At 40.6% G+C, this 26,938-nt stretch overlaps 4 protein-coding genes across 9 annotated transcripts; 2 read left to right on the top strand and 2 right to left on the bottom strand.

Annotated features, from left to right (window-relative positions):
• Positions 1 to 5,419: 5,419 nt before the first annotated feature.
• Positions 5,420 to 10,875, bottom strand: vps72a (vacuolar protein sorting 72 homolog a). The gene is made up of 6 exons (XM_035621180.2): positions 10,475 to 10,875; positions 8,311 to 8,463; positions 7,793 to 7,913; positions 7,500 to 7,676; positions 6,451 to 6,595; positions 5,420 to 6,357 (listed from the first exon to the last, which is right to left on the bottom strand). The coding sequence occupies exons 1-6, from the start codon at positions 10,589 to 10,591 to the stop codon at positions 5,967 to 5,969; spliced, it is 1,104 nt and encodes a 367-aa protein (XP_035477073.1). The 5' UTR covers positions 10,592 to 10,875; the 3' UTR covers positions 5,420 to 5,966.
• Positions 10,876 to 11,164: 289 nt separating this feature from the next.
• Positions 11,165 to 16,488, bottom strand: LOC118292495 (leucine-rich repeat and immunoglobulin-like domain-containing nogo receptor-interacting protein 1). Its single transcript, XM_035621483.2, has 3 exons — positions 16,226 to 16,488; positions 13,775 to 13,852; positions 11,165 to 13,624 (listed from the first exon to the last, which is right to left on the bottom strand). Exon 3 carries the CDS (start codon positions 13,610 to 13,612, stop codon positions 11,786 to 11,788), a length of 1,827 nt encoding a protein of 608 aa, XP_035477376.1. The 5' UTR covers positions 13,613 to 13,624; positions 13,775 to 13,852; positions 16,226 to 16,488; the 3' UTR covers positions 11,165 to 11,785.
• Positions 16,489 to 18,692: 2,204 nt separating this feature from the next.
• Positions 18,693 to 23,825, top strand: LOC118292023 (procathepsin L). 6 transcript variants are annotated; one of them, XM_035620659.2, is made up of 9 exons: positions 18,762 to 18,849; positions 19,271 to 19,325; positions 19,467 to 19,587; positions 19,678 to 19,800; positions 21,754 to 21,924; positions 22,028 to 22,285; positions 22,788 to 22,953; positions 23,229 to 23,334; positions 23,441 to 23,825. In XM_035620659.2, the coding sequence occupies exons 3-9, from the start codon at positions 19,468 to 19,470 to the stop codon at positions 23,538 to 23,540; spliced, it is 1,044 nt and encodes a 347-aa protein (XP_035476552.2). In that variant the 5' UTR covers positions 18,762 to 18,849; positions 19,271 to 19,325; position 19,467; the 3' UTR covers positions 23,541 to 23,825. The 6 variants fall into 6 exon arrangements, with proteins under 6 accessions (XP_035476554.2, XP_035476549.2, XP_035476555.2 ...); XM_035620661.2 differs by lacking the exon at positions 19,271 to 19,325 and having other exon boundaries at positions 18,693 to 18,849; positions 22,028 to 22,252; XM_035620656.2 differs by lacking the exon at positions 19,271 to 19,325 and having other exon boundaries at positions 18,693 to 18,849.
• Positions 23,826 to 24,041: 216 nt separating this feature from the next.
• On the top strand, positions 24,042 to 26,607 carry LOC118292024 (cathepsin S). The gene is made up of 8 exons (XM_035620663.2): positions 24,042 to 24,485; positions 24,782 to 24,909; positions 25,043 to 25,165; positions 25,350 to 25,502; positions 25,596 to 25,820; positions 25,900 to 26,065; positions 26,209 to 26,311; positions 26,399 to 26,607. Exons 2-8 carry the CDS (start codon positions 24,790 to 24,792, stop codon positions 26,496 to 26,498), a joined length of 990 nt encoding a protein of 329 aa, XP_035476556.1. The 5' UTR covers positions 24,042 to 24,485; positions 24,782 to 24,789; the 3' UTR covers positions 26,499 to 26,607.
• The last annotated feature ends 331 nt before the right edge of the window (positions 26,608 to 26,938 follow it).

The following is a 26,938-nucleotide window of genomic DNA, read 5'->3' as shown; positions in this document are numbered from 1 at the left end:
AATATTCACATTTAAGAAGCTTAAATTAGAGAATTTTGACTTTTTCCCCCATAAATCTACTTGAAATGAAATCTACCTAACCCTTTTTGTAATCGTTTACTAATCGAATAACTGTTGCAGCTCTAGTCTTCAAGCCTTAACTGAGATAACCCTGATTACATCGCTGTGACATCATCAGGGTTATGGTCCCAAACTCCCCACAGACGCACCGAAGACATTATACAACCATCTCCGGAGAATGAGTGGTATTCCCATGTGAAAAAATAACCAGAGTACATACTGTAAGAGGACGTTCCCCTTTAAATTCAGCAGAATCAAATGTGGGTTCAGCAGTCTGAACCCACATTTGCATCTAAATGTGTGGAACATTTTTAACTGAAAATCAATAGTCTATGCATCTTTTCACCCACAAGCAAAAAATAATATTAGGTTGGCACTAATTCTGCAGTCCGGAGCCGTTATACCACAGCAGAAGAAGATTGCACGACGAAATTAAATAATTAAGAGTGCCGAGCCTAATTCAAACTTGGGAAAACCATGAACGTGTTAACTTGAAGGACAGATTCAGGACGGAGTGCACAATACATTTGTTTACTGTATTATTAAAAGGACTCTGCAGTCTCCTCATCGGTCCACACATTCCTGAGGGGGTTTTGTTCCAGCTCTCCTGGAGCAGAAACTTGAGTGATGATAAATTATCTCATTTGGTTTTCTGTACGTCATCATTCATTTGCTAAATCTGTTTAATTTGCGCTTAAGTCCCATTTAGGGATACAGCCACAGCATTTCCCCAAGTGTAAAAACCATTTTGCAATATATTTAGATTTTTCTTAGTTTCCACTTGGGGTTTTCCAAGCACAAACTGAAAACAGTGGCATGCAAATGCATCTTGATTTGCCAAATGAAGAGAGTAATTTCCAAAAGTCCTTTTAGCAAAGAAACACAAGGGACAGAGTTTTTCTTGCTGCAATGCAGTGGAGGTACAGTGACACAAAAAGGTTAATTTCAACAGCCGAACATTAGAATGTGCACACTTGATTCGAATAACTCAGATTGCGGACCCTCCAGTTAGGATCCTTCCCTTTTTTTTTGCACTGGATGATACTGTAAATTTTGTCCATGATTTCTTACATGTTAGTTCTGCTGGGAAGGGATCGCTTCACAGCAGCATTGGAGGACAATAATAATAAGACCAGTATCTCTTTCAGTGTACATATGGGCACACGAGTATGGTTCAATACAGCCTTGAAAATAAAAAATGTGACCCTGTCCTTCATGGTGCTCAGTGATGGATTTGTTTTTTTAAAAGAAACCTGGTAGCCCACAGACAGGAGAAATTAAAGTCTGTGCATGATTCATTTGGATTTTAATAGTCTGCAATCAGTTTTATTCTGGTCGCTGGAAAAAAAAAAAAAGTCAGACTCCAGAAAGACAACAGCAATTGCTCTGGTTGAAATGATTTGCTATGTGAACATGTTGAATAAATATATATATATTGCTAATTGTTAAATCCTGAGTGTGTCATAGATCATTTCGTGGGCACATGTCTATATATAAAGAAGGTTCTTACATAAATGCGTGATAACCTAGTTATGTTTTTATCCCTCGAGATCACAACCAAAATGTGGGAGTAGAATGGCTGGAGACATTAGTAATGACGTTCTCCTAAATGGTAAGAGTCATCTGAATGAACCAACAAAGGTTAAAACTAAAATAGAAAACAGGCGAACATTCGTTTTCACAGTTGTGTTTTTTTAGACTGGCTGTGATTTACACTCGTACAATGGTTACACTAGAGTCTCATAATGATACGTGTCCTCTCACGTTACCTTCCTGGTATAAAACGAGCGTAGACAAGTAAAGAAGGGTGGGAGGAGGTTTGACAGAACAGGATGAAGAGAAGCTAAAGATCATGTTTCACGTTACAGTTTGTCGGAATACTAACGCGGGACAGTGGACGGCACATGCAGCCCTAAAACAATAAACCAAAAATATAAACTGGAAGTGACACATCCCCACTCTTTCACTCTCAATCCTCACTCAATCCCTCAGATGCACACACACACAGACACAGACAGACACACATACTCACTCACACACACACACACACACAGAAAAAGACACACATCTCCATGGAAACTGATGAAAAAAAAATAGCTGCTCTGCAAAAAAAAAGAAAAAAGAATTGACTGATGAAGAACATACAGTATAAGAACTTGGGCGGTCAGCAAGAAACACATTTATGGAATAAAAACAATCCAAAATCATTTAAGACATTTAACATAAAAGGTCTGTAGTCATGGAATATTGAACTAGCCATTATATATTTTTAAGACTTAAAGAAAATGATCTATAAACACGAGCAGATTGAGTGTTCTCAACCCAGTTTAACTTTATATCAGCTCGTTGCTCATTTTTTTCCGTTAAATTACCGCCTATCAAATTTGATAAGCGTGAGAATTGGAAACTAGACGGTGCAACAATGCGAAATGTGGCAGAATGCAAGTCGAGCAGGGGGGACGCGAGTAAATACGAAAGACCGAAAGTTGCGCGGATGTTGCAGATAGCAGAACAGAGAGGGTGGGCAACAGAAGAGGGGAGAGGACAAGGGAAGGAGTACAAGCACAGTACACCACCTACACTCGTCTCCATGGCAACTACCACACGAGAAACGAGTGTTAATGCAGTTCCTTCTCTTCCTATTCTGAAAACTGTTCAGTTGGTGCCGTATGCACTGTGCACTATGTGGGAGACAAATGATATGGATGATATGAGGAACATTTCAGAAGTTACACATTAAAACCACTGCAAGCTAAATATTTTAACTGCATACGCGTTTCATCCGTCTATCCACCAGAGATGCTGGCTTAGGCTGACACTGAATTCAGCATCACCGCTTTAGGGGGCAACTTGTTATTTTTTTTTATCTTAATTAATGCGTTTTCTTTTTCTCTTCTTCACCAAAGCAAGTGGCACAGTATGTGGGCAGCAAGTGCTTTAAAGAAGTATTGAGGTTGATGGCATTGAACAGGCATGATAAAAAAAAATACACATTCTTTTTACCAATGTTGTGCCTGCTGCTTGTGCGAATGTAAAGCAACACCATAATAACCCTCTTTTTTTTTTTTTTTTACATGGTTCTGTGCAGCATGTTCTTTGAAATCTGTATCTGTATCGGGGGCGGCACTGTGAGATAATGTGACAATTGTGCAGATGACATTGCACAAACTGTGGGTACAGTCGTTGCTAAATTATAATTCCTGTTTGACCATAAAAGTCTGGTGAAATTACTTGAGTCTTTCCTAAACCCACCACTCCTTTTTTTTTTTTTGGCAATCTTTCCGGGGGGGCTTTCATCCTCCTCTGGACTGTGTTGAACTGCTAAAGTAACTGTTAGAATAACTAATTCGGCTAATTTGAATAACTAATAAAAATGTGAATCAACTCGTCGTTTGGTCCCATCGCTCTGGGGAGATTTTATTCTGTCTGTCCTCTGTCGTTCCATGTTAGTTTATCTTGTCTTGTCAGTCTCGTCTGTCAGCCATCGACTGAATCTAAACCTGTCAACTCTGCACACTCGGGCTGTCAGACGACCCACCATGACAACTTCCAGATGGCTGGTCCACCCCTGCTCTTCACGTCACCGGCATCAAACTATCTGACTGAGCAGTGAGAGAGATTTGACCTTAAGCCTCGGCTTTGTTTGAGCTGCCCACCTTCCTCTTTTTAAATGCACCGTTTTGGTAGAAATGGTAACTATAAAAGAATATTCATGTTCATGCAAAGTGCATTTAAGTAATCTATTATTCACTTATTCCCCTCAGTGGCTCGGCTTCTTGATAATGCATTGTCTCTAACTACACCTGAGCCAAGTGACAGCCTCCCATTAACACATCCAACGACAGCGTGGGCACTTGGAAATATGATTCTGGCACCAGTTATTGAAGAATAAATCCTGCCAACAGTATACATTACGTACCAAACCAAACCTTGCCAAACCTTACTGCAAGCTGGTTTTGCTGTTAGTATAAAAGAAACATAGTAAACAACAGTTACCTGTTTTGTGTTATCTAGACATTTGCTTTTCTAACATTTGATGCTTTTCTTAGATGATAATAAACTGATTATCTTGGTCTGACTGTTGGTCAGACAAAACAAAGACGTGAGAATATAATTTGGGTCGGAAAAATAAATTAAAACAGACAATTATCACCATTCACTGCCATTAAATAGACAGAACACATCAATTACTTGAAGAAGAACAAAGCACATTGATCTATTGTTCCTGGAGCCATTTTAACACAATGTTCTAATGGTTGAAATTCTTCAAGGTGTCAGCAGCTTCTCCTCCAATTTTCCATCAATCCACAAAACAGACTGGGTTTACAAAACATACAATGTGAAGCCTGCACAGTAGCTAGGTGTCGAGGGATGTGGTTTCTAAATGAGTTCATGTAAACTGCATTGTCTCCTAACCAGCAGACAGAAAGAAGATCAGGCATCAAAAGATCTGATTGCTTACAACAGAATGAAGATGTGGTTGGCTCTCAAGCGAGATGCTCTGCTGAACATCATGAGGACGTTACAGGCTCAGCGGGAGAAAATCTGCTCGAGTGCAGCACAGTACTTTTGGCAGAAATGTCAAATCAGAAATCTGGGAGCCTTCCTGCAAAGGTAAAAAAAAAAATAACCATCTGCTGAGGGCTTAACTGACATGAAGGCAGACACAGCAGGAACGGTACCTGAAAAAGAATTCAAGGTCAGCTTCACCACCAAGCCGCCATTCCTCATTCATCGAGCACGAGCGTCAGCTAAAATAAAAACCCACATTATTTTCTCAAAGATTTTTTGAAAGTAGCTAATTGAATTGTCTGTTTTTTTATTCTTCATTATTTTACACACAAGAAGCTGTTTGACTAAACCTTGACATGTATTCTCGTCTCCCAGTGGGATTTTATGTAACGGAGAAAGGCTGCGATGGCAGGTCTGGGGGGGGGGGTTCAAAGGTCCCACACTAGTCAAGCACTCAGTGGTGTTCAGGGTGACTCTGTGATTGTACCCTGAGAGAATAGGTCCAGGAAGGATCAACACAACAGCGTTGTTTTCTGTGACACTCGAGACTGGAGCAAAAACCACTTAGCCATTAACCAGGAACAGGAAAAAAAAACAGAAAAACATCTCACCATGTTTATGATAGCACCACGATCAGAACAAATGTATTCTATGCGTGTAAATCAGCTGCCAAAGTAACGACATTAAAAGTTGAAGGCTTTAACAAGTTTCGACAATTGTTAAAAGTTAGCGATGGACAATAGATGGGAGGATTCACAGCTTTGAATGCCAAGTATCTCCTGCGATTTCAATGATGGGGTTGAAATGATGTGTGTAAAGGGGGTTTCTGAAAAAAAAGGCTAAAAAGTATTTTGATCACGTTGAAGTTTATTGCGGTTTATTGGGTCCTTTCAGTGTTTGATGTTAATGAAAAGTCTTATAAACCAGAGTTCATAGATTAAATATGAATTATTCAAAGTTTCAAATATTTATTTTCTTTTTTTGTTGTTGAAAAGTATGTACATTTGTAGAAACAGAAAATCTGAACAGTAAAAAGGGCAAATCATTAAAAGAAAAAAGAAAAAAAAAACGGTCAAAGCTGCCGATGTGCAGATGCCAACCTATTTTGAATTCCAAAGGCAAGTCATAGTTTTTCATCCGCTCAGTCTGGATTTGTCCGGTGTGCTGACGTACAAAATGAACTCTTGAACACAGAGAAGACAGTTTTTGCAGTTCAAGTAAATACAGCAACTGATTGAAACTGATGCCAGGGACAATGTGTGGATCGAGATGAGATGTAATTTAGAGTGTAGTTCGGTGGCGGAGGAGGATCATGGTTTCCCTTATGTCACTGTACCTGAACTGAGAAATAAAAAAATACGAACCTTTTTCCTAAAATTGTTTAGGAAACTGACCTATGTTGCAACTGCACTCTGCTTGACGAGCATTTTCTGGCGAGCACCCTTAGTTGCCGAGGAGTCAAGTCCCGTCATCCCTCCCGAGGTGTTTGGGAATCCGTGAGCCGCCACATATTTGCGGTACGCTTCCCGGATGATGCGGAAGGCTCGCGTGTTGGCGTAAGGTATGTCAGTGACTGGGTCACGGTACAGTGCGGCCTTGTGGGTGACAGGACAAACCTCCTGGACGGGAAGCGGAGGACTGGACTGTGCGCTGCGCGCGAAGGCCGCCTTGTAAGCATCGTCGTCACTGAAGGTGATGTAGGTCCGGGAGCACAGGCCCCCCGCATGCTGCTGGGAAGGCGTGGTGGGATTTTGTGGTGCAGTCTGAGGAACGTCCTGATCCAACCTTTGAAATAACGGCAAATTATTATGTTTTCCTGTATAACAGGTCACGTAAAGAGAAGAACTAGAGGTATGAGTAGCACAAGATCATACACACCCTTCAACGTCGACATTTTCTTCTTTCAGGACTGAGTGAGAGACGAGGGGCATCAGGACTGAATGGTAACGGATGGTTGGTCCCTCAAAACGGCGTTTCTTGTGGACTTGTTTCTTCTTGTCTGCCTCCAGACGTTCGTAGTTCTCTACACACAAATCAAAATTAATAGGGGCATCCATCAATACACGTATTGTCAGTAAGTGAAACAACTGAGACGATATAATGGTATATTCAAGTAATTTGGTAACAATAATCACTAGTTAAACAATCGTTATCAACAATATCTCCTTGCTTAGCAGATGGACTGCATGGATTCAGAATTATTCTGGATAAAGTTGGTAGCATTTGTTCCACACATGTTGTCTCATGAAGTCACAACCTACTTTTATATTCTGAAACTTCCACAGCTCTTAGAAAGGAAATGGAATAAACATGTCTCTGAGGGAGAGGCGTCGCTTGTCTTTCCTTCCTGTAGCTGTTGGATTGTACAAGCAGCTCTGCTCCCGGTTGACCACAACTGTCTCACTCAGATTGAACTTAATTACATGTGCATAAGCCAATGTGTCTGTGCAATTTCAGTATCTATATATTATGTTCACACTGTATATATTTGGTTTACAATGTATATATATATATTTAAAAAAAATACTCATGTATATACCAGGTTTACTTATTTATTACTTTTTTTTTTTTCTTTTACTGATGTTTCTGTTCTTACTATCCCCTTTGCTGCTATAACATGACACATTTCCCCATAGAGGGACTAATAAAGTTTTATCTGATATTATCATGTCCTTTTAGGAGGATATACTGCTCAACTTACTGTAATTCAAAAGATCCTTAGACAATTGAGTTGGTATGAAGAAAACTACCGCTTCTATTGTCATCTATTTGTGTGTCAGTACAGTCATATTTATATGAGTTTTGCTTTATTTGTAATAAAAAAACAACCAATCAGATGGTTATATTGCTTCTTTTGATGTAAAGAGCAAAAAAAAAAAATACTTGGCACAACATTAACTTTTGGGTAATTTCACAAACGTTCTTACCTAGTGATCGAATATTAAGCTCGGCTGTAATCTTGGCCTCAGCCAGCAATTCGTCCTGGGTAAGTGGCCGGTCGCGATGAGCACCTCTCCTCCTCCGAGGGGCATCCTGACGCTCTTGCAGGCGCAGGTTGGTCTTGCGGGTGTGTTCACTGGTGGACTGTCGCACAGACTTCCGAGCTAAAGGACGATTAAGGCAAACGGCTCAAATTCAAACCAACGATGAAGAATTGTGTCGCTAAGGATGTGTCTGAAAACAAATTGTGGCTTTTGAGGGTGTTTTGAAGCAATCTTACTCTCGCTAAAATCTTGGAATTCTTGTGGAATCCTCCTCTTCAGCTCCACTTTAGTTTTCTCGGTCTTCTTCTGTTCCTCGGAGGGTCTCTTGGGTTTGGGTTTTGCCACCTTTATAGGTTCCTTGAGTTAAACAAATACAAAAATCATGTGTAACAAACCAGCAAAGTCCAAAATTTCCCAACAGCAAGTTAGAAATGGTCGTGGTCATAATGTGATCTAATTCCAGAGTGTGGGGCCAAACTTAAATCAATTATCCTTCTGCTCCCTTGGCTACTGTTAAGAGTATAGCATTTGGCAGCCAATGGCTCCAGTGGAGCTGCACTCTTTCGAGTGCCATTGCTTGCCACCAGAGTAATAAGCACCTTGAAGTGGTTAATATGTGCAGGTACATGAAAATAAAAAGGGCAGAAAGTTATTGCACATATGCTCTGAAAAACACTTCACGAGATAATAAATGAATGTGTCAATGCAGGGTCTGGATTCGGCGTTTGACAGCTGCTGAAATGACTTTTGCTACCTTATAAGCTTTGGTGACCACTCGACTTTTCCTCTTAGGAGCATCCTCCTCCTGGTCGCTGTCTGGCTCGTCGCCCTCGTCGATGTCAAAGTCACTATCCACCTCGTCCTCCGTGTCTGAATGTTCGCCGTGATACTCATCATCGCCCGATTCCTGAAAGGAAACAAAAATGAATTTTTATTTACTCTACAATTTATAAAATAGGATTATTACAGACTACATAACACTCAGGAATAGACCCTAGACTCAGTTTGGCAAAACATAGAGATAGGAGATTTACTGAAGAGGAATCCTAACAATTCAACCAATAGGTTTGGTTTTAATTCATGCACAGGCTACACACACACACACACACACACACACACACACACACACACACACACACACACACACACACACACACACACACACACACACACACACACACACACACACACACACACACACACACACACACACACACACACACACACACACACACACACACACACACACACACACACACACACACACTCCCAGACCTAAAACACAAACAAATACATAAAAGCAGTGTAGTTTGTAAAGTTTGTGTAGACACCAAGCAAACCTCAAAGGGATAAAGCTATCAGGCTCTTGAAGTGTATGTAGCACTGGACAAAAACATTACCATGACTTCTAAGAGGCTAAACAAGAAAAAATGTCTGTTTGAAATTACTAAGTGCATAAAAAAGGGAAAACCTGCAAAGTTGCGTAATTGTAATATTAAAATCATGACATATATCCAAACACAAACAAGCTGCAGTGGCAAACTAGCCAGTCAAGAGTTAAAAACACTTGGCTGACATTATCAATCTGACTAGCATTTTAATTTAAGTATGTGAACGGGCAGAGTGTCACAGTGTGTTCTAAACGTGCTGACGGAAATGTCGGAGGCGTCTCAGTATTAGTTTTTATCCATCTACTCTTGTCAACCTCAGCTGAGACTAACGTCAGAACTGCCAGAGCAGCCGTTGCCAAATCCCCCTACACGAGTTGACCGTAGATCCAGAAGGTTAGAGGAAAATTAGCTGGACTGTGAAGAAGAGGAGACAAGTGAACATCCTAACATGTGAGCCTCAGATCACGTTGTGACAGTATAGCAGGTGATGTTGTGACACTTTCAGCTTAACGTCTTCATGCTGTAGCCTTTCTTCTATGTTTTTGGGCTCTGATGCAAGAGAGACTGGCACGCTCCTCTGGCCCTCGGAGATCTGTCAATTCTAAAGATGGACTGAGCCAGGATATTTTGGAGTTGGTTGTGGTCATGTGTTCAGATGAATCACATTGGCGTGGCAGTTACCTAAAGGGACATTTTGTTGACAGTCCATTGTGGGTGCCTTGCATGATGGATGTTTCGTTCATGTTTAATGGATTTTTAATTTGTATACATTTATTTTTCACTTCTTGCTTGCATTCAAAACACACTTGACCACTCAGACCTGAGTAAACAAAGCAAATAGCTATTTGTCACATACTCTCAATATCCTGCAATCATGAGAGGCATTAAAAAGCAAAGTAAAACTGATCTTCTGACACCTAAATATAAGCTTAAGTATTAACTGCAGATATTTTACTATGACCACAGACAAAATTCCATATTCTGAGACATTGAAGAGACTTTGAGGCATAAATACACTCAGCTATTAGTCCGTAAAATAAATCCTAACCTTCAGGATGATGTTGTTGGAACTGAGGTGAGCTGATTCTACTTTTTGAGACTAATGTGGTGTGTCATGAGAGATGTTTCTAGTATCTTGTCCACCACATGAATGTTAATAATGTTTACTGTGAATATTCACAACACCTCCTTGTACCTTTCTCAAGCAAATTAACCTTGTTTAAATTATCTCTGTAACTTTTCCTATCCCTGTATTTATTTGTTGTGATCGAAAAGGCGGATTTAATGAAGTTAATAATGGATTAGAGTATCCACACCAAATAATTCCCGTTACCAAACTTGATAGCTATCATCTGCTAATGGGTTCTTCTCCTGTCCACCCAATAAAAATAAATTTAGCTAGGTACATACATCACTCTACCTTGTCCCCTTTGGAGTATAATGAAAAGCCCTGAAATACAACAGGCTAGCTGGATGCTATAGCTAACCTATTAGCTCACTCTTATGTCACTCAATTGAATCACTCACTTCGTTGAAGCCTCCATACGTGGTCTTGTAGAACTCGTCCTCTTCTTCGGCATCCAATACTTTGGACATGCGGTTCCCCGCCGTCGTTCTGGGTTCCCGACCGACTACCAGAGTCATGGCTGTTGATGTCTGGACAAAGCTAACTGGTATCTCGCTGGTAGCTGGAGTTGTGCTAACCGTTGTCGGCTACGGGACTCTTGTATTATTTTTTTACTTCGTCGTTACGCGTTGGGCTTATTGAATTATGTTTTCGCACCCATATTTTATTTAAGATGAAAACGCTTTAAATTCACACAATTATGCTTTAAAGATTCGAGGTAATATCAGCCAAATACACAGCTAATGCTAGCCCCTGTTAGCCGCTACTAGCCGCTGCTTTCTTGTAGCTAATCAACACATCCGGGGCAGTTGAAGTACTTCCGGGCAATGGTTGGTTTTTTTAAAAGGGAAAAATAGCTATATAATCTGTATTGATTCAATTTGACTTGATAATACAGTCTAATTCTATTAATTCATTTATAGCTTTATATAGTGCTATTTCATCCACGCTGATAATGGTGTTGATGCCCAGCACAGAGAGAAAGGATTGGTTAATCCACTTTGAGGCAGTTTTGATGAACGGAATGTTTTCCTGTGTACAGTTTGGACTGACAGCCACCAAATAAAGAAACCAAAATCTACAAAATGACATTTTTGAAAGCACGTTCATTTTATTGAAAGCTGGGGGGTTTTGGCAGAAAACATGAAATGCTTTATTAGGGAATTAAAAAAAAAAAAAGTACAGTACACACATCCAGTAAAGAATTATATACAGTGGTAATGTCAGAATACTAGCAAAAATATATATACAATAAAACTAGGTAGAATAAAATTATATGCTGTACAGTGTTGTGTAGATTAACCTTAACATACGAGTTGTATAATTATATTCTTATTATCTCCTGATTACCATACAATGCCTAATTGTTCTATTGTTTTATTTTTTGTTAAATGGTGCACTCTGTGTTTTTTGTTTTTTTCACAACCCATCTTTGTGATAGTCGAGCTATCTTGCCGAAAGGAACTGAAAGCAGAACAATTTGTTGCAAACCTTATCATTTTCTCTTTGCAACAGAAAAGGTACCTATAATGTTTTATATCATGTATCACATTTATAATTGCCATCCTTTGCTGCACAAGTTAACAAGCTACAACAATTCACACCTTATTGTAATTTTTCAGTTGTCTATTAACATTGGGGTCAGTGCCTTTCTATTTTAATATTAGGTCATACCAGGTTTTTGATTGAAAATGTACATTTTACTTATTGACTCATATTAGTTTCATGGTGAACCTGCTTGTCTCCATATAGTTGCCTTTGCCTCCGTTACTATTCGACACGGCACTTCGTGGCACGTATGCGATTGTGGCTGTATGCTTTATTTTCCCTTTGCTCTTACTCCAGAAGAACATGAAAATGAAACATACACTCACAGAGCTGAAAAATGAAAGAAACCCAATAGCTGCTGCTATCAATAATGTCTTGACATCAAACGGGTGTTTCTGATTTCCGTTCACACCTGGAGAGGCAGACGGGAGGGCAAACCAACCTTTAAGACGTAAAGGGTTTTTGGAAGATGATGGAAAGGCTTGGACATGAAGGCTGACGTGCAGGCTGTCATTTCCTGCTGCATTAGATGCCACACAGCGATAAGTACCATTGTCCTGAGGCTGTGCGTAGCGAACCTCCAATGAGCCATTAGAGAGTGTCCGTATTCTACCAGTAGGCGACAAAGGTCTTAACTGTGGGTTTAGCCAGCTTATATATGGCAGAGGCTCACCTTCTGCATTGCAATAAAACACCACCGTGTGTCCCTGATCTACTTTCACTCCCTGAGGTTTGCGGTTCAGAATTTGAGGCTGCCGACAGGTGAGCAGGCCTGGTAGCTCAACTTCAGAGAAGTCCAGGAAGTGCCAGCTCTCCAGCTGGAGCGAGGTAGTGCAAGTCGGCGAATGTCCCCCAAATTCCAGGTACTGGCGTCTTTGCACCACCCACAGCAAGCGGCAGTCGCAAGCCAGTGGGTTGTTGTCAAGTCCCAGGGTTTTTAGGGCGTCCACTGATTGAAAAGCTCCCGTCTCAAGTGTGGTGAGAAGGTTTCTAGACACATTCAGCAATTTGAAATGTGTTAAACCCCTGAATGCTCCGATTCCGATGCTTAACAGTGATCCCCCAACCAGATGGAGCTCTTGGAGGCGCAGCAAGTCTCCAAGGAGGTTCCCGTGGATGTAAGTGATTGGATTAAAGGAAAGGTCAAGGTATATAAGATATACAAGATGATGCAAAGGAATGTAGGGCACAGCACTGAGGTTGCAGTGTCTAATAGTGAGGGATGTGAGATTTAGGCCGAAGAGGCTATTTCCCGACAGGGTCTCCAGCCAGGGGCAATGAGAAATGACAAGTTCCTTGAGGTGTACTAGATGATGGAATGAATAGTTTGGCAGTGCGTTGAGGCCCAGGCGGTGAAAATGAAGGCTCCTCAGCACACTAAGCTGTGTGAGCGCCTCTGTCGGCACAGCAGTGAGGTTGCAGCCATCAATGTGCAGCTCGTGTAGACTGGTTAGTCCAGTGAAAGCTTGATGAGAGATGAACACTAAGTCATTATCTGCTGCTTTGATACACTGCAGGGCTGCCAGGTCGCGGAAAGTAAAATCTACGAATACAAGGATCTCATTGCTGCTTATGTCCAGTAACTGCAGGTTTGGCAAACCAGCAAATGCTCCCACAGGAATAATCTTCAGATGATTGCGCGCTAGACGCAGCGTTAGCAGACTTTGTAAGCCGAGAAAGGCCTCCACTTCGACTATTGCCAGAAGGTTGTCACTTAAATCCAATTCTAAAAGTCGGGCTAGAGTCTGGAACTGCTGATGCACCAGAGTTCTTATGTTATTGTGAGTCAGGTTTAGTATTTTAGCATCTTTCCAGAGATTGTCAGGCACTGTGCTGAGTTGCCCATGAGAGCAGTTCACCAGCAGCTCGTTGTTGCAGCGGCAGGACTGTGGACACGGCCGGCGTGTTTCAGACGTAAACGCCACCCCGGCTGCCAACAAGTATAGAACTCCGCAGCACAGGCGTTGGTGGACAGCAAGCCGCTCAAACATCTGGTGGCGTGCCTGCATATGAGTGAGAGAGAGAGAGAGAGAGAGAGGCTCCTGTAAAAAGGAGAGTGATAAATCCCCCCAGAAAATGTGGCCAATTGCATTGATCTGTCCCTTTAAATTGAAAATTATTGTTTTATCTGTTTAGAGACTTTTTCTTCTTACCGTTCAGCAAACAGGAAGTAGTTTTTCATAACCAGACTGCTGCTGATGGAGGGTTCTGTCTTCATAGACTCACGAAGACTGGTGAAAAAATAAGACACAAAGCAAAGGAAGTTGTCAAATGTAGGAAGATGGTGACGCTGATGCTCGTCACTAAATCTATAAATATCAGTGATTGCAATTTGTACTTGTGTTTTTTTGCTGTACTGCGATAATCCAAAATGATTGACTAAAGACAAGCAGACAAGAGTGAACAGAATTTAATGTAAAGATTTTGATTTTGTAAGTGTATTTCGGGGCTGGAGAAGGCTGGCTTTGATTTAAGAACTGAAAACCTCAACACTTTTAAACCGCTATTACTTAAACCTTTGACCTCTATAAGACCAACACTAATCAACCAACAGAGCTTATCCCGATTTATACAACTTTTATAGATCATGCGGCTTTCTGTGCGCCTGTGTGGATTCAGTGCAAATTTGCAGATTCACAGCTGTTCCATCAAACATCCGAGAGGCCACAGTCCTGTGGATAGTTTTATTTCTAAGTGACAGCTCGAATAAATGAAATAAAAAGCAAGAACAGGTTGTCATGACAGGTTGTCATCTCCTGTTTTATTTATGCAGTTTAAAAGCAGAAAGAGGGAGTGTAACCTCATGCCTAATAAATCAACACACAGACTAAAACGCTCAATTATCCGGGGGTCCACAATTATTGTAAACATCATCTGTCTTTGGACAAATTAGAATATCAAGGGAGCACATACTCCTTTGCAATTGTTATATTCAGCATTTCATATTTTGTTCGTTGGATCCTGTAATTATTAGGCAGATTGGAGGCTGATTTTTAAAGACCTTTTCAGCATTTGCATTAGGTTCTGCATCTTTCGAGGCTTGTACAATTTATTTAGCTGAGTAATAATGTGCAAACATGTTCCAACAACATACTGACCAGGATGTATAGTGGCCTATAAGGCCAAATAAACAACAAATCTCTCCTTTTTTTTATTCAATGGTGATTTCATGAAAATATCATATATCATATATGAAACACTATCATTTAAAGAGAGGAAGACCACCAATACCATTATTTGAATATCATTAAAACTCACATATGTAATAGTTTGAGGCATCATATTTCACATAATGCTTTAATATTGAAATGATTTTGTTTCAACCTTTTCAACCTGTCTCAACTTGAATACTTCAAACATACCACATAACAACAGTAGTTTGCAAAGCAAAAGTAGAGAGAGATCTTTTAAAGCCTAAAATTTTATATTTGAGGTTTGTTGATGGATAGATCAAGAAGAACCGGAATTAATGACATTGAATAATTTTATTTCATATTCAACATTAAATAAGTATAACTTTTTTTGGCATAATATTATTGACTTACATTTGTCATCTAATCATCCCAGTCTAGAATGAACAGTTGCTGAACCCCACCACAAGGGAGCGGCAAATGCAAAATACATTAGCGCTTTAGTTTGCAGAAATGTGGTGATGCTGTCCATGTGCCCAACGCCGCATTTGAGTTGACTGTAATTGTTAAAATGTTACTGTCACAGATGTCTGTGATCACACCAAGTCTTATGACTCATGGCAATGATTCATATTCCTGTGTGAACATATCATCTTCTTTTTTTTTCATATGTGGAAACAAGAATCTGAGGTAGCAAGCAAACTGTAAGTCTGTAAAAAATCACTCATGGACCAACTTGTCAAAAAATGTAATGTTCACATTTCAGCATGTCACACAAATTGCCAAGAGGGTGATAGAAAAAAAAATTCATATAACACCTTCGAGTGTTGTGCCACCCTCAGTTCTGGCAGCTCTCCTCACATGTTGAGCTGAAGGATGTAACACTTATATAGAGCATGTGCGAACAGGGATGGTAAAAGAGGAACAATGGTAGGACTGATCTCAGTTACATTTGTGATATTTTCTTATTTTCAGATTATAAATGTTAAATCTGAAATTATGAATTATCGCTGCTACTAAAGAGTTGTTATTATTTTGTGCTTTTTGAATCCCTATAAACTAATTCATTTCGGTCCCAGGCTTACATATTTGAGGATTTTCCACTTAAATCGTTTCATTTTGAAACTTTCAGCAAAATAATAGGACTGGGTGAAGCACGGTGAATTGACCCCTCCCTCTATAAGATCCTATTTTACAGGAGGCAATTTTGTCTTGATGCAGTTATTTGTGGACCTTGGGAGTATATAGTCTGAGTGCTGGTGTTGACAGCAGTGAATGATGGAGGTTGATTGCTCCTGAACTCCTCTGGGAAAGCACATGTGGGAGAGTGGAAATAGTGCACAAAGGTTAAATTGCAGTCGCTTTTTGTGGCTCAACATCAGAAGCTCGATAACTCAAATAATGTCACGTATAGAGCACAGAATTGCAGCAAATGGTAAGTAAGTGGGAGGAAAATCAAGTACTGTGACTCACCGTCTCTTCAGTCTGGGCTTGTCATGTTGACGGCTCCATTTTCACACCCAGAAAAATTGTATTAGTATGTTTTCAGGTGTTGCTTTTTTTTCCTGTGTCAAAAATAGATCCAGATGAAACCCGCAACGTGAGAGAAACACACAGACGGATCAAAACGGGAGAGCTTCATCCTCCCATTATGAAATCTTCAACTCCAGTGGAAGCTGCGATGATGCAGCCCGGTTCCCCTGTTGCTCTGCCGTCCTCATGGCAACAGCAACAATCTGGCTCTGGACGCGCGAGTGCTCGGTGCATGCTGGGGGATTATATGCACTAGCTCCTGGACTCCATCCAGCACGCTGCACTGGATGACAGGAGGCAGGCACAGGTCAGCCAAACGCAGAGATTTAGGGGCAACACCAGATGGGAGTGAGTTCAAAGAACTCACACTTAATAATAAAGGAATATCTTGTGTCGTCTGATTACAAGCTACTTTTTTGGTTTTCATCAATTCATAGCATGGTGGTTAGGTTAAAAATAACCTTAAAACAATTGTCAGTAGTCCAATCTAATGCTAATGCATATTTTTAATTGAACAGCATAATTACACATCATAAATAAGTGAAATGGAGGTTCAGTAAAGCGAACCCTTATCGGTGAAGGAACAGACTGACTCCATGTAAATAAGGGAATCTTATTCTTTTCAGAGGTCCCTTTTGCCCTGAATCCATTAATGTTAATCTTAATGTTAACTACACAACACGTGTTTTTGAACAAATCAACTGATTCGATTCAAAAATCAGCTTTACCATGTATATCTATGTCAAGCTTCAATAGGAAGATGTACGTGCTGACTAATCAAGAAAAAAAGGTTTCTCCCCCTCTGTGGCTGAATATCATTGAACGTCTCTAAAAGACTTGAATAACTGTTTGTGTACATCTATTTGTGAATTTCTACACTTTGTGTTTTAGCTGCTCACAGCACAACAGACTCTTCTCCCCTTGCCAATTACATTTTTCCAACCGATGACCAAACGCTCACTCTGTGGATTCAATAAGAATTTAAACGATGAGAAGAATAACAATCAGGTGTTTGAGTTGGGATTGTCTGCCTCTGCGTATGGCTGCAGGATTACAGTATGTGGTGTGTGTTGACAGAAAAGATGCGTGATCACCGCAGAAGACGAGGCCGGTGCTGAGTCAGGAGCTTCACCATCTGGTACCTCGGGGAAGCTGTGTTCATCAGCGAAACTCCCGGAGTCAGGAAGAGGAAAGATCAGAGATGAACGCCAATCGCTGCTTCGGCCAAAATCAAAGTTCCACATTACATAATATCCTCCTGCTTTATCATTATTTTTATTATGTTTCGTCATTGCTGTCCCATGTAGTGATGACTATAACTGGGATTCATCTGGGTAATTCCTTCTTTTGAAATAAACTGTATTTTTGGACTTTTCCTTGTCTCTATTAGATGTTATAAAGTAGATAAATGAATGAATATCAATTCATATTTTCATATTATTTATTTGCTGAGTTGAGACAACCGATACTGCTCTTATGTCTGTATGGTCAATTTGAAGAATAGCTTAGCATAAAGATTGGAAACAGTGGGAAGCGGCCTTGTCTTGAGGTAACAAAATTAGCCGGCCAGCTTCTCTGAAGCTCACTAACTAATATATTATCATACTGTCATATCTTGCTTTTGTTTGCTTTGTTTGTTTTTTTATCTGCACAGAATGCAGTGTGTAAAAAATAATTGTTGTGGTTTGATGGTTGATTATCTTGCTGGTCAACCGCATAGTGACAACAAAACACTGCTCCAGGCCAAGAAATAGACGAGCACGTGTTGTGGGCAGACTTCGTCACCAGGCCAGATGTTTCCCCCTTGGTCCTGAATTTATATCAGCTCAGAGATGAGTATTTATAAACCACGTACCTGAGGCTCATTGGTATATTAAAATAACAGCCAACTATCCATCATTACGCCTGCTTTGTAGGACAATACTCTCCAAATCATCAACATTTTTACTTAACAGCAACAGCTTGTATGTTAAGCTAAAAATAAAATGTCACGATATCAATGAAAATGCTTTCTGTTTTCTTTTTGTTGTTGTAGTTGTTATTTTGTTTTTCGAACCTATGCACACACAGAAACAGTGGTGGGGGTTCACTCCCACACGAACAGAAAACTTTGAGCAAGTATTCACACAAATATGGCAACAAATATGAGCCAATAGGGCAAAAACCAGAGCTTTGACAGATTCAACTTAAACTATTTAACACTCAATGATTATTACAAATCATCCTGTGATTTGCTATAGACTTCATGACTTTATATTCACATCAAGGTTTTTTTTCCCACTTGTACGTCTTCCACATGCAGATTCATCTAAATATCTTTCGATCATGCAACTTAGGTCACTTTCCACGTCTCGTACTGGAAGGATGTTTTGAGCCACTGCAGCTGGTTGCAAATTAGCTTCACATGACTAGCCAGAGAGCAGAAGCACTGACAAAAAAACCAAACCGTGCGCTTGTAGGAAACAATACTTCCTCTTTTTTGTGTGAAGGTGCTCCGTTTCGTTCAAAACGGCTGCACTTTCTCCTCGGGACGAAATAACCCCTGCGGATTATTCTGCATCAAGGTAAACTTCTCATTTGTCGCAATGGTACAACTTGGATTGTTGAGCTGCTTTTTGTGTGGCAGAGAAAGACGCTCAGAGATTTTTGAGGTGAGCCTTGTTTATAAAGTTTACAGTTTTTTGTTTTTTTTTTACTTTCAGGCTCCATCTTGTTCCCTTTAGACTTTATGCAATTGTTGTGCACTGTGGCAGCATAGGTCTTTAATCAAGGTTGCTGTGCATATCACACTGAAGTTAATCAGCAGCTGTTGACAGAGAGGCTGATGCTAACAAACCCCCCCCCCCCCGGTTTACATTTAGACAGTTAGCTGAAAAATGTCTGTCAATTTTTTGCCATCTGGTCTAAATCATAACATTATTTTTTTTTTAAATCCTGGCAACGACCTTGCTTGTGTAATTAAAAGCTTTTTTTTTTTTTTTAAAGCACTTCACAAGTTCCCAGACGAAGTGTTGTCTGCAGACCAACGCTGTCAGACAAGGTCAAGCAGAAAGTCCTCACAATCAAAAAGCTGTAGCAAGATTATTTATTTATTTATTTTATAGATTTGATCAAATAGTTTGATCACAAGGGGTCATAACTCTTCACATAATGTGACCGGTTCTTCTGCGTTCCTTTACAGGATGCCCATTTTGTGTGCGGTGTTGCTTTCGGCCTCTCTGGTCCTCGGCCACTCTTCAGCTGCTTCAAATAAGATGTGGGAAGAGTGGAAAGATGGACATGGCAAGGTTTATGATAATGAGGTAGGACTTTGCTGTTGTCACACACTGCACATGCACGCAGACACTCACACCGGCATAGACGGATCGTACACATCTGCGTTTTGCTTTCAGGTGGAGAGCAGCTTCAGGAGAGCAGCGTGGCAGAAGAACGTGCACTTGGTGCTGAGACACAACCAGGAGGCTTCAGTAGGAAAACACAGCTTCACTTTGGGACTGAACCACCTGGCAGACATGGTAGGATTCTGCTCCAGCACCAAAGCTGATCTTTTTTCCTTTCTTTCTTTCTTTCTTTCCAGACATTATCAAAGAACAACAGACACCTCTTAAAGATGACTCCTCTGTAACATTTAAATAACGTCAGAGCTGCATTTTCTCAAAGCAGAAATGTAGAATTTGACATAATGGGTAGATATATATATATAGAGAGAGAAGGCTTATTCAAATGTGTTGTATTACAGGTGATTTAATTCAGTTCAATACTTTATTGTGCTCTGGCTTAACTGTGGGTGTGAACTTTTGAAATCCAGCGGTGAAAACAGAAAAACTGACCTCAACGCAGCAAAAAGTCTTTGGCAATAGAAAAACAACCAGATTAATAATTATTCAGATTTTAACAGATCCTGTTTAACAAGTTAATCTCTGAACATTTCTCAGAAAAAAGTCATACAACCGTTGTTGTCTGTAATTTTAGTGTGTTGTTGCTTTTTGCGCTACAAGTTGAACATGCAGGGACTTAAAAAAAAAAAAAAAGTATTTATTACCTCTACACTTTTTCTCTTTGCAACCGTGGAGACAGCTGTCTATTCAGGGTTTGGCTGATTCTGATTACATGACAATAGTAAACAGAATAAGTGCTTAACATGATCAGAGTTTGGCTGCGGGATAAAGCAGCAGTATTGTGCAACTCATAACTCACTTAAGTAGCTTCAAGCTGACTGCAAAAGACCCAACTGTAATATAACTAAGCAAACCCAATAAACGACAATTCTTAACATTCAATATAAAGGAATTACAGAAGCTGTTTGTTTAGGACAGAGATGTAAGCGTGAGACCTCTGGTGGCTACAAGCTACATGACAAAAACACAGGTCTTCACATGTTGAATCACCACGCTGACCTTCTCTCCGTCCCAGGACGTGAGCAGAAAAACTCATCTTGACCTAAAGTGAGTTCACCCTCAATGACCTTCGTCGGTACAAGATGGTCGACCGACCAACAGTGTTAATCTGCATGTAAACCTGCACCCTGTGGGTTTAATTTAAACCCTTAATTTACAGAACAGCTCTAATCTTACTTTATACAATCTGATTAATTTAATCCAGTACACGCTGGGCCAATCTGGACAATCAGGGCTGTTATATGACCTACAGCACATGCGGGAAATCTGTCAAAGTTATATAAATTTGCATGTTCTCTATATACAAAAACTGCAAGAAATTCCAAATTACAATGGGACTGCATTTTGTTCCATATCATCACTATGTCTACAATACTGCTGTTGTGAAATGGCAATTTCAGTTGTAGCATTTAAAGAAATGCGGATTTCAAACTGAGGGGGAAAAAACAAATAACGCTGATGTAGGAATACAAAATGTTTAACAATTATGTATCACCTGTAAAGAAAAATGATGATTAAAAGAAAGGCTTTATCTGAGTGGGAATGAAGGTTTTGCTGAGTAAAAAGGTAGATTCACTCAGGACGGAGGGCGTTTACCAGGCTGCACTGGAGAGAGGAGGTTTCATATTTTGAGCCTGAAGACGGCAGGGAGCCGGAGGAGTGGAGCCTGTTGGCTGTGACGCGTGAACTCTGCAGGAAACTGGAAACAGTGTTTTGGACACATTGGAGCTTTTGGCCTTCAGTCAGATCCCAAGGGACGGTGTCTTATTTTTTCTTTGGAGATAAATAAAGGTGTTATGGGATGAGATCCAAATCTGACACCAGGTTACAGCAGGATTGTGCAGCACAAACAATCCTGGTGGATTTGAAAACACCTTGTCTAAATTAAAAGATTCGATCACTGGGAAAAATAAAGTTCCGATAAGAATCAGAAGAAGTGCACACGGAAATGCTGCACATATTTTACTGCATCCCCAAACTGCTGTTAATACAGAATATTCAAAGGGAAAATGATTCTAAAGATCGGTAATGGTTTTTTTCATGTGCATTTCATACACAAATGTTTACCAGCCCTCTTCTTCTATCAAGACAGCTGAGGAGATCAATGAGAAGCTGAACGGCTTGAAGCCGGAGGAGCGCGTTCATTTCAGAAATGACACTTTTAAGGAAGCGAGTGGCTCGTCGACACCTCAGACTGTGGACTGGAGGAAGACGGGCCTGGTCAGTCCTGTCCAAAACCAAGTAAGACCAGATATTTAAAGAAGCACATGGAGCGCAATCTTAAAAAAAAATTCAAAGTGGTGCTGTAATGTTTGACGTTCTCCTTTGTGTTTTTCCTCATGAGGGGTTATGTGGGTCCTGCTGGGCCTTCAGCTCTCTGGGGGCACTCGAGGGGCAGATGAAGAAGCAAACGGGTGTCCTCGTTCCCCTGAGTGCACAGAACCTGGTGGACTGCAGCACCATCGATGGGAACCTGGGGTGCAGAGGAGGCTACATCTCCAAAGCCTACAGCTACGTCATCCGCAACCGAGGCGTCGACTCAGAGAGGTCTTACCCCTACGAGCACCAGGTTGGGCTTCGGAAGCATGACTTCTTTACCAATGTGAGAGGGCGGATATTACTTTTTGAGTCAGATCTTCACAAATACATAACATTTACAAAATATATTTGTTTGTTTGTGTTTCCCTTTTATTTGCTTCAATCGAGACAGTTTCTTGTTAGTTTATTTGTTAGTTTATTTCTTCCTTTCTTTATTTTCCTGCAGTATTTTTAAAATATATTTTAGATTTTCTTTATTTTCTCATTTTAGAACCATGCAATGCAACATTCACAAGTATATGGTTTATGGGAATAACTTTTGTGATTGTTATATCTTACAGCTGGAACCTTGACGTGAATTTCTAATTTGCATATCAATCTTTACATCACACATGCAGTGGGATTGCATGAAGAATAGATACTGTATAATGTTGTGATTGGATATGTATTCTATCTGGAGTATTTATTAAATAAACATATGTATAATATTTATTGACTGTAACTTTGCTGAAAAATGTGTAAAGATGTGCATTTCCCTGATCAAACAATCTCATTTCTCTTTGTAGAACGCGAAATGTCGTTATTCCGTCAAAGGAAAGGCCGGACACTGCTCTGATTTTCACATCCTTCCACAAGGAGACGAGAGGGCTCTGCAGGAAGTTGTGGCTTCAGTTGGACCCGTCGCTGTGGCCGTGAACGCCATGCTGCCATCGTTCCACCTGTACAGAGGAGGTGAGGCGGGTTCAACAGCTCTTTACCGTCACAACTCTCCAAAAAAGTGACAAAATCTAACAAGTTTAAGGTTTAGCTATTGTAAAAATGGGAACGCTCGACGTTGACAATATCTATGTTCTGTATGTACAGAGTTTATCATACTTGTATTTTGAGTAGGGATGAGTTTTTTACAGGACGTAATCAGTAATGCCATTGTCAGCGTAATGAAGGGCTGTTGGACACTTAGTTTTCTTATCTACTGTAATATGACACTAAACTTATCAACCTTCTAGGTTTATACAACGTCCCCAGCTGCAGCCCAAGGTTTATAAATCACGCTGTCCTCGTCGTGGGCTACGGCACAGACAAAGGTCAGGACTACTGGCTGGTGAAAAACAGGTGAGAAGGGTTGACCTGTAGAAATCACCTCACTTCAAATGTGACTTCATGTATGTACCACAAAGTCTCAATGTATGGCCAGTATCAAATATTTTTGTGGTTTCAGTTGGGGAACTGCGTGGGGAGAGGAAGGCTTCATCCGACTAGCGAGGAATAAGAACAACCTCTGCGGCATCGCCAGCTTCGCAGTCTATCCTACACTGTGAAAACGTGGCCCGTCACCGGAATCATTTCTCAGAGGAAGTGATTGTTCAGTTAAATATCAGAGACCTGTGGTATGAAGGTTTAACTGAAACTGCTGGCTGAAAGTCAATTTCACAAAATTGTTCATCTACTTTGGAAGCCTTTGTTATTTGTGTTTTGAATTCTTGAAAGAAAGAAAAAAAGGATTCCTTGCTTTGTACCCTTTTGTAATTTTATATCTCAGAGGTTTTACACTGTATTTTATATAGCCTATTTGATCCGTTTATTAAAATATTGCTATCTTTTCATTGTGTTGAAATGTACTTGGATTGAATAAATCTCTTGATGACAATGAAAGAAACAAAGATATAGAATATTTCGTTACGTGGTATATTTGAGAGGAGTCTCGTTTGCATTCTGCGTCTCACCTTTCTCACTTTCCTTGTTTTTCTTCCTCAGATCGCACTGTTTTTCTCCAAGTGGTGGCACAACGATTGGTGTGACTCTTTCCTATTCGATTGTCGTAAAAAAAACTTGGACTCACGTTGAATTAATTGAGAGCGCGGAACAGAAAAACATCACACCTTTTCTAAAAATTTGAATTGGTTCAATTCATCGACTGAAACAAATGGTAGAAAGGGAGGATGTGGAGGAGGAGCTGTGTTGTCGCAAGGCCACTACGGTGAATAAATAGTACTAGTACTTACTGACAGCACCAAACAGCAAGCCGAAGAGCCAGATATTTCCCTCGGGAGTTGGTAGAGGCCAAAAAAAAGAACTAAAGGGGAGTAAATGTTGGACTGAAACACAACTCCAGATGATCAGGTACTTGTTTCCACTGCCCCCCCCCCCCCCCACCGAAAAATCTGTGATTTCAGGGTCAATGAGTTGCAGGTGCAGTGAGTGGGAGGTGGATAAATGAAGACTCTTCTAGATTGAGCAATGGTTTTCCCAGGTCATCTGCTCAGGTAGGTCTCGTGTTTTAGTGTCCACATCAGTATCAGATTTAGAGCTTAACACTGACTGTATAGCACCTGATAGAGTATTAATGTTGTCCACCAGGCCAGCTTATCAAATTATTATGTAAATATCTGTAGCATAAACTTTGCTAATGCAATGATTTTTTTGTCGAGTGATATTTCAACTGTTTCTAAAATGTTAGTTGTCCTCACCTGGAGTTTTTTTTGGGGGGGCCTGCTGCAGCTGTCCAATCAGAACACACAAAAGGCATTTGTTTCCACTGACCAAGTTCCTCCTTAACCAGATCCAGATATGTTTCGGAGCCTGCTCGTCGTCATCCTGTGCGGATTGGCAGCGGCCGACATTAGTTCAGAACTCGATCGACACTGGCAGCTGTGGAAGAAGATGCATAAAAAAGTGTATTCTCTACAGGTAAATATCTCAAAAACCTGCCATCTTAGTCACTTATGGCTTTTGGGGGCGTCTGTTGTCCTTTAATCTATAGTTGTGAAATACATTATTGACCAATAAATACAGAATTAAGTTTTTTAATTCTGTGTTCCAGATTGAAGAGTTGGGTCGCAGGCGGGTTTGGGAAGAGAACCTGAACATGATTAATGTGCATAACCTGGAGACATCACTGGGATTACACACCTACGAGCTGGCGATGAATCACTTGGGAGACCTGGTGACTGCAATATATTCTTGATTTATAAAATGACTTGAGTGTATACGTCTCAGAAAACCATGACAACACTGTCTTGAGTTAACACATTGTTGCAAGTGACAAAAATGTACAAATGTTTGTCCCACCCTGACGAGTTGACGACGACGTGAAATGCAGACAAAACTGACTGGTAATATTTTTGTAGACCACTGAAGAGATCACGGGCATGCTGACGGGCACCGTTGTGCCCTCTGACCTAGAGAGAGGCCCCGGCTCTAACTCTTCCAGGGTCAATGCTTCTCTGCCAACATCACTGGACTGGAGGGAGAAGGGCCTGGTAACTGAGGTTAAAATGCAGGTAAGGGTCCAGTTGGTCATTGCTACAGAACATCTGGACTTTTGTTATGATTTTGTCTACATTTCATTCATGGGTGGCTCTGTTCATTTCCAGGGGTCTTGTGGCTCTTGCTGGGCCTTCAGTGCAGTTGGGGCTCTGGAAGGGCAGCTCAAGAAGTCAACGGGTGTCCTGATATCACTCAGTCCTCAAAATCTGGTGGACTGCTCCATCAAATATGGCAATCGCGGGTGCAATGGTGGCTTCATGACGAATGCCTTCCAGTATGTTATTAAAAACCAAGGCATTGATTCCGATGAAGCCTACCCCTATATTGGCAAAGTGAGTCAATGGTCGACAAATGCTCATAAACTGGTTAAACTCGTTACAGTAATTCCCCTGCACATAACTTTCTTTTCAGCGTGAGCAATGCAAATATGACCAGCAGTATCGGGCTGCCAACTGCTCCAGCTATGTCTTGTTACAAGAGGGGGATGAATTTGGGTTGAAACAAGCCTTGGCTGACATTGGCCCAATCTCTGTTGCCATTGATGCTTCCAGGTCGAAGTTTGCATTCTACCGTCATGGTGAGTGGCTGTGACCTCATCTCTGAAAATAATACCAGTTTAAATTTAGTTGGCCAAGAGGAAGTGAGCTTTGTTTTTGTCCCCTGATGAAAGTCTTGTTTCAAACTGAGTTGAGCTGCTTTGTATTGCGCGTTGCCCAACAGGTGTGTACATTGACGGCAGATGCACTCACAAAGTGAACCACGGAGTGCTGGCCGTGGGTTACGGCAGGGAGCGGGGACACGACTACTGGCTGGTCAAAAACAGGTTGGTCTCAAGTGTTATTCAGAGAGAATTTGTGTTTTGGTTTCCATGTTTGGTTTTTCATACATGTAAATGTACTTTAAATTGTAGTTGGGGTGAAAACTACGGAGATGACGGCTACATCAAGATGGCTCGAAACAGACACAACCAATGTGGCATCGCACTCTATGCTTGTTACCCCATCATGTGATCAGCAGATGGTCTACCTTTGTTTCTTTTATGTAGTTTAATAAATGGGAAGATGGTGAATTTTAGAGTTCATGAATCTACTGAATAAACAATAAGTGTGCCAACATCTACAGTGACTCCTAAACAAGACTGCAGCCACTAAATCTGTGTTTTCCAATTGAGAGTGCATGAAAAGTAGTTGGCAAGTGGACAAAAAAAAAAGTGGCACAGACTTCAATTTGAAACAGACTTCTGAATGGGATCGCGACCAAAACTATACTTCACCAAATCATGCTTCATTGCTGTGTTAAAAATTAGAAAGTTCTTGAGTTCATCTGTAGGGGAAAAAAGGTTGGGAACCACAACAGGAATTCAGCTCAATTGTGTAACAGGCTGGCACCGTTTGCATGATGATAAAACTACTGTGGAACAATAGGTTGTCCAGTTTTTGCTTCCAACATG

The sequence above is a fragment of the Scophthalmus maximus genome, chromosome 22 (genome assembly GCF_022379125.1).
Source record: "Scophthalmus maximus strain ysfricsl-2021 chromosome 22, ASM2237912v1, whole genome shotgun sequence".
NCBI classification, from domain to species: Eukaryota; Metazoa; Chordata; class Actinopteri; order Pleuronectiformes; family Scophthalmidae; genus Scophthalmus; species Scophthalmus maximus.
The sequence above is the reverse complement of the archived record's forward strand: the minus strand, read 5'-3'. Positions and strand labels throughout refer to the sequence as shown.

What these genes read in the sequence shown, in the direction of transcription:
- vps72a (XM_035621180.2), bottom strand. Translation starts at nt 10,591, where the DNA reads ATGACTCTGGTAGTCGGTCGGGAACCCAGAACGACGGCGGGGAACCGC. An exon ending in TGGTCACCAAAGCTTATAAG is followed by an intron (nt 7,914 to 8,310) that starts GTAGCAAAAGTC and finishes GTTTAACTCAAG; the next exon opens with GAACCTATAAAGGTGGCAAA. An exon ending in GAAAATGTCGACGTTGAAGG is followed by an intron (nt 6,358 to 6,450) that starts GTGTGTATGATC and finishes GTTATTTCAAAG; the next exon opens with GTTGGATCAGGACGTTCCTC.
- LOC118292495 (XM_035621483.2), bottom strand. Translation starts at nt 13,612, where the DNA reads ATGTTTGAGCGGCTTGCTGTCCACCAACGCCTGTGCTGCGGAGTTCTA.
- LOC118292023 (XM_035620656.2), top strand. Translation starts at nt 19,468, where the DNA reads ATGCCCATTTTGTGTGCGGTGTTGCTTTCGGCCTCTCTGGTCCTCGGC. An exon ending in TCAGTCCTGTCCAAAACCAA is followed by an intron (nt 21,925 to 22,027) that starts GTAAGACCAGAT and finishes TTTCCTCATGAG; the next exon opens with GGGTTATGTGGGTCCTGCTG. An exon ending in GTTCCACCTGTACAGAGGAG is followed by an intron (nt 22,954 to 23,228) that starts GTGAGGCGGGTT and finishes TCAACCTTCTAG; the next exon opens with GTTTATACAACGTCCCCAGC.
- LOC118292024 (XM_035620663.2), top strand. Translation starts at nt 24,790, where the DNA reads ATGTTTCGGAGCCTGCTCGTCGTCATCCTGTGCGGATTGGCAGCGGCC. An exon ending in AAAAAGTGTATTCTCTACAG is followed by an intron (nt 24,910 to 25,042) that starts GTAAATATCTCA and finishes TCTGTGTTCCAG; the next exon opens with ATTGAAGAGTTGGGTCGCAG. An exon ending in TAACTGAGGTTAAAATGCAG is followed by an intron (nt 25,503 to 25,595) that starts GTAAGGGTCCAG and finishes GTTCATTTCCAG; the next exon opens with GGGTCTTGTGGCTCTTGCTG.